Source organism: Sceloporus undulatus, chromosome 4 (assembly GCF_019175285.1).
Source record: "Sceloporus undulatus isolate JIND9_A2432 ecotype Alabama chromosome 4, SceUnd_v1.1, whole genome shotgun sequence".
In the NCBI taxonomy this organism is placed as follows: domain Eukaryota; kingdom Metazoa; phylum Chordata; class Lepidosauria; order Squamata; family Phrynosomatidae; genus Sceloporus; species Sceloporus undulatus.
Genome location: NC_056525.1, coordinates 101,779,117 through 101,796,664, shown reverse-complemented (window position 1 = coordinate 101,796,664; position 17,548 = coordinate 101,779,117). Strand labels below are relative to the sequence as shown.

Genomic DNA, 17,548 nt, shown 5'->3' with positions numbered 1-17,548 from the left:
GGGAATGATTGTATTATTAATGGTTAAAATATAAAATAAGGCTGCTTCCACACTGCAGAATTAATGCAGCTCAGCACCACTTTAACTGTTATGGCTCAGTCCTATGGAATTCTAGGATTTGTAGTTTGTTGTGGCACAAGAGCTTTCTGACAGACCAGGCTGTATACTTCACTAAACTACAAATCCTAAAGATTGAGCCACAATGGCTAACAGAGTATCAGACTGCATTAATTCTGCAGTTCAGATGCAGTCTAAGGGCCCAAACAGGCAGGCCAAAATAAAGCTGCTTCAGGTCACTTTGGTGGTATGCTAAGAGGCCAAAAGCTGCACCAAAGCCACGCTCCAGTCCTAAGGGCTGGAGCGCAACTTTGGTGCAGCTTCTGGCCTCTTAAGAGGCATGTGTCATTTAAACAGCATACCTCCAAAGTGACCCGAAGCAGCTTTATTTTGACCTGTCTGTTCCAACCCTAAAACAACTTTATATATGTGTGTGTGTGTGTGTGTTAAAAAAAATTGTCAGTTTGTGTAAATCACAAATATTTCTGGTTAACACTGAGCCTAGGAGAAGAATTAATTTTAGTGGAGCCAGTCTAAGATATTTTGCTGCCTGACACAAAGAAGAAAGCATTCTCCCATTCTGTAGATTAATTGTTAAATCAGCATGCCCATTAAATCTTTCTTCAGTACTGATAATCAATCAATCATTTATTATTACGACATACAGCCAGCCAATACTGATAATAAGACAGCAACCTCCACTGAACCTGAAGGCTATGTTAGGCAGCATAGGGAAGACTGCAGTGGTGTGCAGCTCTCTCTGCCAACTTTTTGCTGCCATCCTGATGGTAGAGCTGTCCGATTTCTAGTGAATATAATTGATTTTAAAAAAAGGTTTGCTAGTGTAATTTCCATGTGCTCACCTTGCTTTCAGTTCAGTGGTAACTGTTTTTTAATGTTTTTGAGGAAAGCGTGGGAGTGAATGTCAAAGCAAAAACGTATTTGTGACCAGAGTAACAATTTCTGCATTTGCCCCAAAAAATAAGAATGAGATTGTTGCGGGGGGGGGGGGGGGGGGGGTTTTAAAAATGGGAACCTGTAAGCCCCCTTTATTAACTGTGTTTTTGAATTTTTTTGGTTTTTTTCCCTTCCAAATGCTGCATTTCAGCAGCCACATATGTGCCCAGTACATATATGCCTAAATTTGAGGTGGTGTGCAAAATCTAGGAACAGGCTGTGTAAAAAAGCAGAAGAAAAAGTTGGAGTAAATGGTAGCTTGGGTGGTGAAACTGCAAAATTTAACAAGAAAAATACATTCAATACAGAGGAAATTACATGGGTGGAGTTAAGAGGTGTTGCAAAATGTTATTCTTAGACGTTCTGATTTGGCAACTATGGTGATACAATTTGTATGTCTGAAAAACAGTAATATTAAATAGCATCCTATTTTAATAAATTATGCTCTTTATTATCCCACCATTCCTCAAACTATGCTTGTTTTACCTTCTCAGCAGCTGTGACATGGCAAATTTGGCAGCATCTGCTCTGCAGAAATAATTCTCAACACCACTTTAACTGCCAATGCTCAATGCTATCAAATTCTAGAAATTGTAGCTTTGTGAGAAATTTAGCCTTCTTTCTCAGAGAGCTCTGGTGGCACAACAAATAACTAGCCTCACTTGGTTTAGAAACCCTCCCCACTATCACTAGCCCTCTTCCCCTTTCGGTAGTATTTTTCTCTCTCTCATAGAATCATAGAGTTGGAAGAGACCACAAGGGCCATCCAGTCCAACGCCCTGCCATTCAGGAATACACAATCAAAGCATCCCCGAGAGATGGCCATCCAGCCCCTCTTTGAAGACCTCCAAGGAAGGAGACTCCACTACACTCCGAGGGAGTGTGTTCCACTGTCGAACAGCCCTTACTGTCAGGAAGTTCCTCCTAATGTTGAGGTGGAATCTCTTTTCCTGGAGCTTGCATCCATTGTTCTGTGTTCTGGTCTCTGGAGCAGCAGAAAGCAAGCTTGCTCCCTTCAAATATTTAAACAGGATTATCATATCATCTTCTCTTCTCCAGGCTAAACATCCCCAGCTCCTTAAGTCATTCAGCATAGGGCATGGTTTCCAGACACTTCACCATTTTAATCATCCTCCTTTGAACATGCTCCAGTTTCTCAAAATCCTTTTTGAATTGTGGTGACCAGAACTGGACACAATATTCCAGGTGGGGCCTGACCAGAGCAGAATAGAGTGGCACTATTACTTCCTTTGATTTAGACACTATACTATACTTCTATTGATGCCTAAAATCGCATTGGCCTTGTTAGCTGCCACATCACACTGTTGACTCATGTTCAACTTGTGGGCTGCTTGGACTCCTAGATCTCTTTCACATGTAGTTTTTTAAGTCAGTGTCCCCCATCCTATATCTGTGCATTTCATTTTTCCACCCTAAGTTCAGTACCTTGCATTTCCCCATGTTGATTTTCATTTTGTTAGCTTTGAGCCCAGCTTTCTAATCGATTATCTTGATCCTGTCCTCTGGGGTATTAGCTACTCCTCCTAATTTGGTGTCATCTGCAAATTTGATAAGTATGCCCCCAATTCTGTCACCGATGCCATTGGGCATATCATGCCCAAATCCAGGCGGCTGCATTTACATATTGCACAAATATTTACACTTTCTGCAAATCATGTTTGCAAGTGAAAGGACTAACCAGCCCCTACCTCAGTAATTTTCCATTTTTAAAAGTCGCTTTATAGATAGTTAAAACTGAATCTGCATGTATTACAAATATTCATAACTTGCAACCCAAATTGTTGTGTGTACTCCCTGAACCTCTTTTCTTAACTGCCTTTTCTTTCCACAGGGCCTGGTGCCTTTAACATTTGTAGATGCTTAACAGGTAGTTTTCCCAGGGATGGGGATTCCACAGAGTTGCAGTCCTGCTTGCAGTATTGTAATTTGCAACAGAGGTAAGCCAAATGAGAGAGAGAGAGAGAGAGAGCTCAAACACCCATTTTAGAGGTGGGAAATTTTTCAGGCTCAGACAAAGCAAATATGCCCAGGGCATATCAAATAATACAAACTGGAAGAGACTACAAGGCCCGTCCAGTCCAACTCCCTGCCATGCAGGAAAACGCAGTCAAAGCACCCCTGACAGGTGGCCAGATGGCCGATGTTTAAAAACCTCCAAAGAAGGAGACTCCACAACTCTCTGAAGAGTGCATTCCACTGTGAAAGAGCTCTTACTGTGAGGAAGTTCCTCATCATGTTGAGCTGGAATCTTTTCCTGTAGCTTGCATCCATTGTTCAGTGTCCTATTCTCTGGAGCTGCAGAAAACAAATTTGCTCCATCTTCAGCATGCCATCCCTTCAAATACTTAAACAAGACGATCATATAACAAGATGTTCCTCATAGGGCATGTTTTCAAGACCCTTCACCAATTTGATCACCCTCCTCTGGACATGCTCCAGCTTCTCAACATCATTTTTGAATTGTAGTGCCCAGAACTGGACACAGTATTCCAGGTGAGACCTGATTTTTTATCCACAGATTCAAGCCTCCACAGTTTGAAAATATTTTTTTAAATGATAAATTCCAAAACGCAAACCTTGAATTTGACATGTCAAATAAGGGACACCATTTTACTATGCCACTGTATTTAATGGGACTTGAGCATCCACGGATTTTGTTATCCATAGGGGTCCTAGAACCAAACCCTAGGAGAGACCAAGGGCCCACTGTAGTATCAAAGATGGGACAACATCCCTTTGTGTATTGATTTTCTGAGCCACACTACATAACCAAAGCAGTTTCATGTTAACTGTAGCAGTGTGCCTACACCTTAACACATCTATACTTTTGAGTTTAAAGATATAGTAAGTGGGCCAGACACTTTTAATGGTCTCTGATGTAGCTGATCATGTTATTTTTAAATGTTTTAAAATTTTCAGAGGATAAATGCAGGCTCTGAATTAACAGAATTGGAGACTATTGGGTGGGGTGCTGGTAGTTATCTTTAACTTTTATTTTAAAAGAATCATTGGGGCAAGCTGTGAGTTTTGAGCTCAGGGTGCATCTACACTGTAGAAATAATGCAGTTTGACATCACGTTAACTGCCATGGCTCCATCCTACAGACTCCTGGGGATTGTAGTTTGGTGAGGCACCAGAGCTGTTTGACAGAGAAGGCCAAAGACATGGTAAAGCTACAAATCCCAGGATACCTTAGGATAGAGCTATAGTGCTTAAAGTGCACTCAAGCTGCATTATTTCTATAGTGGGAACCAACCTGGTGCAGTGATTTGAGTGCTAGACCTAGGACTCTGGGGACCAGGATTCAAATCCCAGCTCAGCTATGGCGATCCACTGGGTGACACCTTGGTCAGGGTGACCAGAGGTCCTCCTTTTCTCAGGCATGTGCTCCATTTCAGCCTTCTGTCCCAGGATGACCATTGCGCTTCCTTTTCCAGAATGTGCCTTTCATTTCAACTTTCTGTCCCAGGGTGAGCAAAGGTCCTCCTTTTCCCGGACATGTCTTCCATTCCAACCTTCTGTCGCAGGTTGACCAGATGTCCTCCATTTCACCCTCCTGTCCAAGAATAATCTCAAAACGTCCTCCATTTTGATCATGACTCAGAAGTGTGAATTTACCTTTCTGTCAGGGTTTATAGCTTTGATTTGGCCATGCTCTCTCTCTCTCTCTATCTTTTTTTCCCCCTTAAAGGCGGTACATTTTACAGCCCTTCATCCTCCTTTGTGGCGAGGACACCTGGGTCACCTTGGGCAAGTCACACTCTCTCAGCCTCGGGAAACAGCGGTGTCCCTACGGTTAGTGTTACCTCCCTCACTGACATCCTCCTCTGGTTTCACACCTTAGCACATTTTTTTTGCACTAATGTTACTCGTAAATCATAATTCCCACAGCCCAGTGCATGTAATGCTAATAGTTGTGACATAAACACCTAGCAGAATTAAAATTATACCTTCAAATTACAATATCATACACATAACTTAATATTAATAATAATATTTATTTATTTATTTATACCCTGCCTCTCTATTAAGATCGAGGCAGCTAACAACATTAAAACACAATAAAATACATTGTCCCAGAAACCCACCCACCCACCGTAACCAATAAAACATAATTGTAAACAATAACAATAAAACAATTAAAGTTATTATAACGGATAAAATGGTAATCAATGGAGGCAATTGAGATGCTAGTCTGGGAAATGTACTGTATTTACACCTCTCTCTGTCTGGCTTTGCTTTGCGAACGAAGATTCAGGAAGGACTTACATATACATAGCAATTTAAATCCATCAGTGATACCTTTATTTGGCCAATCAAAATGCGCAAAAAAGTATCACTGATGGATTTTTGCTTGTACTGAATGTTTGCTGTATAGTGAAGATTTAGTTAAAATGCAGTGTTTCTAAAGAAAATACAATAATATATATATATATATATTTAAAAAGCAAATTTTTAATTATTATTTTTTAAAAAATGAAAATTTAATTTTAATTCAAAAAATTTAAAATTTTAATTATATTTTTTTAAAAAAAATAAAATTTTTATTATTTTAATTTTTATAATTTGGGGGGGGGCTCTTCTCTTCTCCCCCTGAGGTCCACTTCACTCTTAAAGCGTTTGAAAGAGATACAGGGAAAGGCCACAACTCTTCTGCCTAAAATACAGGCATTTGAGCAGAAGTTGTATCAAGTCACACTCACACAACCCTCTGAACAAAGAAGAAAACCCCACGAATATAGGGAGGTTCCCCATAAGTCGGAAAAGACTTGAAGTCCCACAACAATAAATTAGCCTTCAGGTATAAAGCAGTGATCCCCAAATGGTGCCTTTTAAGAGAATTTTGGACTTCAGCTCCCAGAAGCCTCAGCCATGTTGGCCAATAGAGTGGGATTCTGGGAGCTGAAGTCCAAAACCCCTTAAAGGGCACAGTTTGGGGACCATTGATGTAGGGCTATGCTCTCTGCTCAGGAACCATTGGAGGACCAATGGGGTGTGTGTGTGTGTGTGTGTGTGTGTGTGTGTGTGTGTGTGTGTGTGTATATATATATATATATACATAAACTTGTGCTACCAACTTCACTCTCTCTCTCTCTCATTTAGTCTCAAAGGCACTACATTATCCTTTGGCATAAGCATCAGTTTGAGGCAGAATGGGTAAATTGTGGCTGTAGGGCAGGGGTCCCCAATACATAGCCCTATATCAGTGGTCCCCAAACTGTGCCCTTTAAGGGGTGTTTGGACTTCAGTTCCCAGAATCCCACTCTATTGGTCACCATGGCTGAGGCTTCTGGGAGCTGAAGTCCAAAAAGACCCCTGAAAGTGAGGCCTCCTCAGAGGCCCGGAACCTTCCTGGCGGGGCCTGGTTTCCGGCGGAGGCGTGTCCCCGCTGCACCGGCCCCCCGCCATGGAGGGGAAGGAGGACCCGCTGGGCTTCTTCGCCTCTTACGGAGGAGGCGGCGGCGGCAGCGACGACGAGGAGAGTAGCAGCGGCAGTAGCAGCGGCTCCGGGGCGGAAGGCGAGGCGGGGCCCGGGCCCAAGCGGGAGGGGAGGCCGCCCGAAGGAGTCCCAGAGGCCCGTCCCCGGCTCCCGGGCCCCGAGGAGCTCTTCCGCAGCGTCCACCGGCCGGCCTTCCTCTACAACCCGCTCCACAAGAAGATCGACTGGGAGAGCCGCGTCCTCAGGGCCCCCGAGGAGGTCAGGCAGGAGGAGGGAGGGAGGGAGGGAGGCCTCCCCGGAGGGAACCGCTCTTCTTGTGTGTCTTCTTCCGAGGCTTTCCCTGTCCTGGGGTTCTCTTGCTTGCCACCATTTGTTAGAGGAGGCTTTGCCCCAGCCCCCTCCGAGGCTGAGAGAGTGTGACCCCCCCAAGGCCCCCCAGTGGCTCATATGGCACAGCCAGGATTTGAACCCAGGTTTCTGGAGTCCAACGTTTAAAATACTGCACCACAATGGCTCTTTATAGAAGCTTCCTCTTGTTGTTGTTGTTGTTGTTGTGTGCTCCAAGGAATTCCCAATGCATGGTGACTCCAAGGCGAGGCTGCCCTGGGCCTTTCTTGGAAAGATCTCTCCAGGGGTGGGTTTTGCCATGGCCTCGTCCCTCTGAGGCTGAGAGAGTGTGACTCGCCCAAAGTCACCTCACTGGGTTCACATGTCCCAGACAGAACTGGAACCCTGGCCCCCAGAGTCACTGTCCAACGCTCAAAGTATTGAACCACAATGGCTCTCTATAGGAGCTTCCTCTTATTGTGTGTGTCTTCAAATATTTTCCAGTTCATGGGGTGAGCCTGTCACGGGGTTTTCTTGCCAGGTTTCTCCAGAGGAGATTTGCCATGGCTATCCTCTGAGGCTGAGAGAGTGTGACATGCCCAGAGTCACTCAGTAGGTTTCCATGACGCATTATTGTAGGGAGTCCCTGTCTTCTGCTGGTGTCCAGGAGGCTGGACTCTTCCTGTTGGGCAGATGAGAGGATTCTTACCTGAGTCCCCAGTGCAGAAAACCACATTTCTTCAGGGTGCCAACTCCCACCTCACACCATCTTCAGTGACAGGAGAAGCCACACCTGGCACAAAGGCACCAGATTCCTCCCCTGATCTTGGAAGCTAGGCAGGGTCAGCCCTGGTTAGGATTTGCTTGAGTGACCACCAGTAAATGTTGCCCAGAGGATCTGAGTGTATGGGCCGGATTATGTGGTAGGACATGGTCGCATAGGTAACGTGGACCCAAACTATGTATAGGAGCACTACATATCTATGATTGCATCTGTGCTTTTCATAAAATGTAAAATGTGTTCCCTGTTTTTCATCTCCTGGCATCATTTTAACCTGATCTGTTTACCTCAACAGCCTCCTAAAGAATTCAAGGCATGGACTACCAATGCTGTGCCACCCCCAGAGAGTTACAGTGTCAAAGAAACAAAGCCGCCTCCTCCTCCTGAGCTTGATATGGCAATCAAATGGTCTAATATATATGAAGATAATGGTGACGATGCTCCAAAACATGCCAACAAGGTTAACTTCGTACCAGAAGATGAAGAGCAAGATCAGGTCAAATCAGGTAGTGTCACTTAACTTAATGGGGACGTTGTTAGACCTTATATATGAAGGTTTACCTTCATATATAAGTACAGTAACTTTAACAGTTAACAGGGCATTCTCTGTAGCAGCATCCCAACTGGGGAACTCCCTACCCAAAGAAGTTAGACTGCTTCCCTCTCTTGAGCTTCCAGTGGGTAGATGAAACCATTCTGTTCCACATGGCTTTTAACATTTGAAATCGTTCTGTTTTAAACATTGAATTTTAGGTTTGTTTTTAGACATTTTTTAAAAAGTCTTTAAAGAATATTTTTATGTATTTTTAAAATGTTCTATGTGTCTACTGTCTGAATTGTGTTGATTACTTCATTGCCTTGGGAGCCGTAGTGGGCAGGGAGGTAGTAGAGAAATACCTTAAATAAATAATTCTTCCCTTTAGGGTCTTGAGATTTCTATCAATTTGGGGATCTTGAGTTGTTGTAGTAGTACAGTTTTGATTCCAGTGATAAAATTAGCCAGCAGTGTCTCATTCAGCTCCTTAAAATAAATATATGTCGAAACATCGTTCATTTCTGATGGACTATAAGGAAATAGTAAGTGCCAAGTAGTAAGTGAGTGACAGCCAGCATGACATTGTGGTTTAGGTGTTGGACTGCAGCTCTGGAAACCAGGGTTTGATTCCCAGCTTGGCCATGAAACCCACTGGGCAAATGCATTCTTTCAGCCTCAGGGAAAGCAATGGCAAACCTCCTCTAAACAGATCTTGCCAAGAAAACCCAATGATAGGGTTGCCATAGTTCAAAATGATTTGAAGACGTACTACAACAAGTACCAGGCAACTCTGCTTCCTCTGTTCTTCCCTGCATCATCCTGAAGAGAACATTGCCCTTTATTTCTTGAAGATGAATTTTATTGTATTTCTTTTTTATTTCAAGGATTTATATCCCGTCTTACTCCCACCATGGGAGCCAAGGCAGGCACAAGGCAGTTCATTCCCCACAACCCCTGGCAGTTCTCTAACATTTCGGCCCTTCCAGCTTGGTTGTTTTATTGACATTATAGGCTTTTTGCTTTTATATGCCGAAATATGGGCAATAGTTTAGACATTTCAAAATGCTTTCTGAATGTTCTTATACTGAGGTTTCAGTTTTGTGATTTGGAAGACAATTTAGGATGCTTCTGATATTTGTTAGCGTTTTAACTTGTTCTTCCAGATTTGTTTCAGTGCATATATTGGAAAGTGTTTGTCTTAGAACACATCTAATAAATTGTGATTTTCACTGTTTAAAAAGTAGTCTTACCTTTCTACAGCTAAACGATTTTGTAAACGTTTTCCTGCAATTCCTCTTTTCTGAGACTACATTTTTGATCTGTAGTTTCTAATCTGCATTTCTGTAGAGTCCTTGGGATGGGTACATGTTGTTATTAGGGCTTCTAGATAGTTATGGTGAGTTAGTTCATCTTCATCTATAAGCATTTTCCTCCATAAATCTCTTGGGAAGTTTTAATAGAGAAGTTAGCAACAAGAAAAACTAAGTCATACAGGTGACAGAAATATATCAGCTCAGTGCTTTCTAAACCAAACATTTAAGAAGATGATGATAAAAATTGTTTCTGATATGTGTCCAAAAATAGACCGAAACTGAGCAATTTCTCTGCCTAAGAGAAAAGGTTTTATTAATCAAGAGCCAAACTTCATTTAGATTTATCAGGTCAGACTGGATTTTGTAGATTGTCTAGCACTATCCTTGTTCAGGGCTTGAAATCTGCAACTAGAGAATTTTCTGGCATTCATGAATTTTCAGACATAAGACTAAAAACCTATCTGTTAAAGAATTCTGGAAAGGAAATGCCCACCACTTGCCCAAGCATTTGGTTTCATTTTTGGGCTTTTCTTACCATTAAGATGTTTGCTTGTTTTTCTGCCCTCATTTAACTTAAGTCCATTAGATTTGGTCATGCCCTCTGGGACAGCAGAAAACACAGCTTTCAGAAAACAAAAGCACACACAATCAGTCTTTCCAACTAGGACTTGGGTTCCATGCCCATGACTTCTGAAGATGTTGCAATTTGTCTGCAATCCTCACTTTGCAATGTGCAGAATAGGACATAAAACTCCCAATGAGATCAGAGAGGAACAGGAAAATAAAAAATTCCTTCTTGTGGAATTGGAAATATAAATGATATTTATAGTGACATGACCTCTGCCTAAATATCCTAAAGGCACAAGATACATCTGATCTGAGAAACTAAACAGGGTCAGGCTTGGTTAGTTCTTGGATGGGAGACCATCAACAGATACCGGGTGCTCTAGGCTGTATTTCAGACGAAGGAAATGAAAAACCATCTCTGAGTGTTCTTTGCCTAAGAAAACCCATGGAATCCATGGAGTCACCATAAGGTGACAGGCAACGTAAGGTACATTAACATACATTTTCATCTGTACTGTATTTGTTTTAATGGTTCTGAGGAAACAAGTGACTTGAACACACACACAAATTGCATTTACTTTTTTGCAGCTGCATCACACTGCTGATCCATCCTCTGCTTGTGATTGACAGAGCCCTGAAGTTCTTTAAATGTGTTGCCAAGTGTTTATCTTTCTAATTAGTTGAAGCCAGTTTTATGTCCATGTGGCTTTTGAAATCATTAGCTTACACGTGGTTTTGCATTTACATATATTGTCTTTTTTTTCCAAGATGATGAAAAGGAAGAACTGTCTTCATGTAAGAAACGCAAGCTAGATACTGAAGAGCAAACTAAGAAAAAGAAGCAGCGGTGAATCATAGAGTTTTGAAAACTTGATTATCGGACATGGATTTCTGCTGGACCTTGATTTCCCTACTGGAGCAAGAGAGGGAAAACTCCACAGTGTTGCACAGTACAACACATTTAAGGATTCTGTAACTTGTGTGATATATTTTATCATACTGGAAATTCTGGATCAATTGGTATTGTTATAGATGTCATAGGTATTTGCTCAAGTTGTTTCACTGAGAAACCTTTTATTTTAAGGCACAACTTCTAGAATATTGTGATAAATATTTGTGTTGATACAGACTTCACAGTTCATCTATGAAACTGATAATTATGAGATTTGTTTACAAAATTTTTATTGTGGCAGAATTATTTTTTAAATCAGTATATGATGGGGGAGTTTTTGACATTGTATTGTGGTACCAGTGATATTATTATGAAATGTGTGTAAAGTATGTAAATAAGTAACTAAAATAAAAGTACAGTATATGTTTAGATGAGTGTTTGGAAGTTTTACATAAATTTGGGAAAAGATCCATACTTCCCTGTCACGTATGTCTGTACTGCCCATAATCAGTGGGTCTAGACTAAATTAACTCAAGTTGGTTCCTATTTAGATCAGTAAGGCTTAAATTATCTGGCTTTCATAAAGATCATAGCCTCCATAGGGAGAAGTGCATCAGCCCCTACAGCTTGCATGCCCTCTTAAACTCAGGACCAGGTACTCTGAAAGAATAGTTTTTATTTGATGTCTAGAGAGACAAAAGGTAGACAGCTTAATGAAGAGTTAAGTGTGGCTCTGTGGAAGAGCTGGTAAGTGGTATTTGGATGAGGATTTAGGTAGGCAATAGATCAGTGGATGCTGGATGCATTTGTCTTCATCTGGTAAGTAATTGCAGGAGGTTCATCTTGATAAGTAGTCTGTAAGTGGTTACAAGAATGTGCCCTTAGTGAGTGAGGAAGGAATTACACCACTAGGAGAACCAGCAGTGATAAGACTAAGAAGAAAAGGGAAATAGCAGTGACAACTGGAGGAGACAGCTGCTAGCTTGGTAGCACTTGTCTTGTAAATGTCTGGCTTCTATAAGCATGCACTCACAGAGACAAGAAACTAGGAGTTCTGACTTGGGCATTCACCAGGATGAGCAATTGTCCAAGCAAGCCATCAAATAGTTCCTTGGTTCCCTGGGCCTCTCCATGCCCCCCATAACAAATTTTCAGGGAAAGTGGCCAAGAAGCCAGCAGTCCTTTCTTCCAGTCACAGCTGATGCTCAGACTCCCTACACAAGTGTGTTAAATTACTGGCATAACAAATAATGTAGCTAAATGCTCCCAAGGGATCCTTTGCCTTTTTGGCAGAGGTTTTTTGTTATATGCTGGAGTTTCTTTATACCTTGCTCCACTGTCAGTTTTATACTGCTTCTTGTATTGGTGTAATTTATTGTATATCACCTCAGATTTTTTAAAAAATTGTTCTTTCTGCCACTTTTTATGAAAATAGTGTTTTTATGTTTGTTTTTTGTATTGCATCCCGACTGGGAAATTTGTGTGAATGGCCCATGATTCAGGAAGGTTGTAAGGATTGCTTCCAGTGGCATGTGCTTCGTATTCCTTCACAACAAGGAAACCCAGACTCAGGGAAGACATTCTGGCCATTCTTGTTGAGTATAGAGTTAGAGGTTTTTTTTTTGTTTGCACAATAACATCAGTGTTTTTGTCTTGATTCATTTCTATACCACTACTGTGTGTGTCTGGAGTAAAATTTATGTTCCCTAGGTTAACTCTTTGGGGACCCCTTCCCCCATACCTGTATAATTCATTGAGCCAGTGTTGTAGAGTATGAAGGGTCCAACCACAGCTCCAGGAGACTAGTTTTCAGATCCTTGCTCAGCCATGAAAAGCCTTGGGCAAGTTATATTCTGTCAGCTATAAGGAAATCTTTCTAAGAAAAGTCGATGATATAGTCACCATAAATTGGAGCTGACTTGGAAGCACATAACAACAAAAATAATTCATCCCGATACTTTTCCTTTAGTGCCTGCAATAAGAGCAAGTTGATAAGAAAGATTTTAAAAGTTAGGTTTTGCCTTATGTGTTTTGGAACACACCCACACCATTATAGTTTCCAGTTTAAAATTAATACCTGGGCAGAATCCTGTTGGTGACTTATACTAGAATGAGCAATGGTTATGATAACCTTTTTTGGATGTTGTGCAACATGATATCAAGTGCATCCTCATGAATCTGCAATACCTCTGTCCTAGCTGTGCAGTGGCAGCTGAACGGCCTCTAGCTGTGGCTCCTTTCCCCTCCCAGCCACTGAATGGCCATAGGTGTGCATCTCCTTGTCCAAGGCAGAGTCTACTCTTGACAGTGCAACAGCAGCAAGATAATACTTGGGCATAATCTCACAACCAGCCTCCTGTCAGTTCTTTTAATACCCTTGAATGAAGTTCATCTGGCCCTGGAGATTTTACTTCATTTAGAGTACAGTACCTCTTCACTTATTCTATGTTGCATTTTTCCTACTGCATCATCAGTTCCATTTATCCCAGCTTGAGCACTGGTCTCCTTTTCGGAGATGACCAAGACAAAGAAGGTGTTGCATACTTCTGCTTTTTCTATGTTTTGCCAGCATTTCACCATCTTTTCCATATAATGGCCCTATTATTTCCTTATTTTTCCTTTTGCTACAGACACAACCAAAAAAAGCCCTTTAAACTGTTTTTAACATCTAGCATGCCTGAGCTCATTCTGCACTTTATCCTTCCTGACTTTCTCCCTATATGAGCTGGCTATTTGTTTGAATTCTTCTTTGGTGATTTGTCTCTTTTTCTATTTTATATACATGCCCCTTTTAAATTTTAGCTCAGCTGAAAGTTTTTTAGATATATATCCTGATTTCTTTAGACACCTCCCATTTTTCCTCATTGGAATTGTTTGAAAATGTGTCTTCACCATTTCACATTTAAAAAACTCCAACCCATCATGAAATCCCTTCCCTTTTAGTATTCCTGACTACAGGATAACATCCAGTATTTCCCTAAATTTTCTGAAATCAATTTTCTTAATCTAGAATGTATGGACATTATCAGTCCAGGGCCAATTCAACAGTAATTGCGGTAGTGAAAACAAAAAGCAACAGTAGTGCTATAGCGCTCAATATTTTTGCATATTTGTGCAATCGCAAGATAAGGTGACACAAAACCCAGTGAATAGCGCAAATGCTTTCCTGCCCTGCACAGAGTAAAAAACAAATAACATTTATTATATCACCATAGTATTTTAATCCAGTGTAAACAAAATCATGCCCTCCACCTCCAACAAGACTGAAATCCACTGCAAACCAAATCCTGGCAATGGAATGAATTGCCTGTGCTGAAATGCAGACCCTTTAAACTTTAAAGGTCCCGGGTTGCTTCCTCAATAGTGTGAATGAAACACGATTAGCTTTTGCACCCTGGTAATTGAGCTTCACTCATGCTATTGAGAAGCCATTCATGGGATTTTCCCATGAATGGTTTGTTGCTGGAGCATTCCTGGTTCTTCCCAGAATACGTCCTAGATGAGCATGGCCTCATCTGAAAATGTTCTGCGCAGTTGCGTGATTTAGCCAGGATTATGCCTTTTTCTCCCCCCCCCCTTTTGATAATCTCCTATGTCTGTGTATATTTGGCTTCCCTTTACTCTGTGTAACAAATTCCAGGAGACCATGGTAAATTCCCACCTCAGGATCCCACCACCTCACCCCATTAACCAGGTCATCACTGTTGGTTAGGATCAAATCTAAAATAACTGATCCCTTTGTTGCCTCTTCCACCTTCTGGGCAATGAAATTGTTTGCAAGGCAAGTCAGGAATTTATTGGATCTTATGGCAGAGTTGGACTTCCATCAATTAGCAAATAGTCAAAATCTCCCATTACTACTGCATTTCTCCTTCCCGAATGTTTGGCCACCTGTTCCAAGAATGCATAATCCAAATCCTCAGTCTGGCTCGGGGGTCTGTAGTACACCCCCACAATGATATCACTGTTGTTACTCTCCCTCTTAACTTTTACCCAGATGCTCTCAACCTGGATTCTATTATTTAAGTTATGGATCTATCCATTGATATAAACATACTTGACATATAATGTCCTCCTTTCCTGTTTGGTCTATTTCTCTGAAACAGGTTATACTTTTCTATTACTACATTCTGATCATTAGACTTTTCCCACCAGGTTTCAGTGATGCCTATTATATCACATTTGCTTTGCATGGAAGATGTCCAGTACCAGTTCCTCTTACTATAGTTTGGTGTGAGTGTGTGTTGCAACCTGCTGTACAAAGATGAAATCATGTCTAGCCTGACATTCAATGGATGGCAGTGATCTCTCTGCTTCTGAATTTTCCTGATTGATCCAGTGAGTGCTATCATGGTAAATTGAACATACATATTTTTATACATTGTTCTCTTTTTCTGTCTGTCTCTCTTTGAATGCTGTCAGAAACCTAAAGGGAGAAAAACCAAGTACAATAATCTCTCATCATTTCCATGCATGCTGTCTCTTGTAATCTAATTTTGCCATCTTTCTTACCCAAAGGGTCAACTGTATTATCCCAGTACGGAAAAAGTAAAACAAAACAAAGAGCATTTAAAAGACTAGCATGCTGATTGTGACACTTTGTGGACTACAACCCATTTCCTTTGATCCATAAACTGCTCTCCTGGATTTTAAAAATATACAGTATACAGTACACACTGTAAAAGGGAGAGGCATTGCAGAAATGAGGTCAGAGAAAATTTAATTGCAAAAAGATACTGATACTGATCGTTACATTATTAAGACTGAGCAACCACAAGAAAAGTTACTGATAAAACAAATGTCCCCATAAGCCAATTAACACATATAGTTGATCTTCATTCAAACCTCTGATGACAGACTGAAACTTCCTAACAAATTATAAATCAGTGGTTTCTTGCTCTAAACCCCTTTTGAAGTTCCTTTACCCAACAATGGTTACTTTTAGATGAATACCACTTCCTTTTTTCCACACATTCCTCTCTTTTCTTGCTGCGTCACAAGAAAATCCCTAGGAAGTTTGGTCTCTGGATTTTGAGCAGAACATAAAATCCTCTGGTGTTTTTTACAACAGATTCAATGGATGTTTCTAGTGTCCTCTGCTTTTGGCCAGTTGTTTGCTGGCACCTGTTGCCTTCCTCTGCCTAGCGGCAGGCCTAGTCTTGCCTTGCTGAAACCATTTCTTTGAATGTAATCAGCTCATCATTTAAAACAGTCCTGTGAACTTTTGATGTCCACAGCAAAAAATAAAATATATTGTATAACCTCTCCAGCCTCTTACCAGGGACTTACTGGCTATGTAGTATTTTCTGGGTACAAATAAGGCAAGGGAAGTTACATGTGGACTCTGCCCGCATTGAAATCCCTCAGCGCCATCATAACTGATAGCAGAGTGACATCTGAGATAAAATGTAGGTTTGTGACTCTAACATTGTCACCTTTCTTCTGTGTGATTTTTAACATCTTGGCGTTATGAAGAAGCCAGTGGAGCTTCAAAAGCTTGCATGATGTATTTTCTGCATTTTGGTTGGACAATAAAGGTATCACTGTTTTGTGGGGAAATAAACTTTCATCAGAAAGAAGCTATTGATTTCTTAGGCCTTTGCAGCATTGGTTTGAAGAGAAGGTGGAGAAAATTGGGGCCATCATTTTGCCTTTTTAAAGAGGAAAAACCCCCACTTAGTAGCAAATTTGAGGAGGAGACCCCTTTTTGGCATTGTTCCACTGGCAGGCACATAAAGTTGGTACCTATGACATTTTAGCAGTTTAAAATTCTGCTTTGAAGTAACAATTCCCAGCCTGCTGTAGCAAAAGCCTTTCTCCCAGGGCCTGTGTGCCATCCCTTCTCCATCTGGAGTCGATGAACAAGATTAAGAAGAAATGCTAATTTTGGGTCTGTGCTCATTCATGTAGCCTATGCCATTGAAAAAGGGAGTGGAGATAAAAGTAGTCTGACTTTTAAGAGCTAACTTGGGAGCTGTGGCTTATGCCAAAATGCCAACTGCTTGCACTCAGCATGTTTTTAAGTGACAGATGTTCTCCTGGAGCATTGTTTCTGTTCTCAGAGAACAATGGGTGCAGTAAATAACCTGGATCATTGTGTTCTTTCAGGCATTGAGGGGAGAGTGGACTTCTTTTTTCACCCCTACAAAATAAATTCTGGATATTCTTGCTACTGATCAGTGACAGAGGTAATTTGTAAGATCCAAAGGGGACCACTTTTAGTCTCTAGCATCTCCAGGTAGGAGAAAGACTTTAAAAAATCAGAGCTTGGAAAGCTACTTTTTCAAAGTCAGCTTTTCCATTATTTGTTAACACTATTTTAAAGGTAGCTGATTGATCTTACTCGCTGCAGCCATGAACACACAAAACTAGTTATATTATTAATTATGCAGTTTGTTCTTATTGCATTACTTTCCAATACCTTTTGAAAAAACAACCCTTATGACTGATAACAGAATGACACAAACCCTGAAAAATCCACATTAAAATGGCCTTGAAATGTAATGTTTGAAATTAACTAGAAGCTGTTTTTTGTGATACCGATATGAAATTTTGTTTTTGCTCATGAATTGTGGCTTCCTTACTTCCTACTTATGCAGAAAACTAACCAGTCCAAAGGGCTATTTATGCACCGTTTCTCAATGGCTCCAAATGCAAA

The 17,548-nt window shown here is 41.1% G+C and overlaps 2 protein-coding genes across 2 annotated transcripts in view; both read left to right on the top strand.

Annotated features, from left to right (window-relative positions):
- The window catches only part of DDAH1 (dimethylarginine dimethylaminohydrolase 1), a 336,716-nt gene that overhangs the window by 104,757 nt on the left and 214,411 nt on the right, over positions 1–17,548 (top strand). The gene's annotated exons all lie outside the window — the stretch shown is intronic.
- C4H1orf52 (chromosome 4 C1orf52 homolog) lies at positions 6,401–11,319 on the top strand. The gene is made up of 3 exons (XM_042462208.1): positions 6,401–6,733; positions 7,879–8,089; positions 10,767–11,319. Exons 1-3 carry the CDS (start codon positions 6,443–6,445, stop codon positions 10,847–10,849), a joined length of 585 nt encoding a protein of 194 aa, XP_042318142.1. The 5' UTR covers positions 6,401–6,442; the 3' UTR covers positions 10,850–11,319.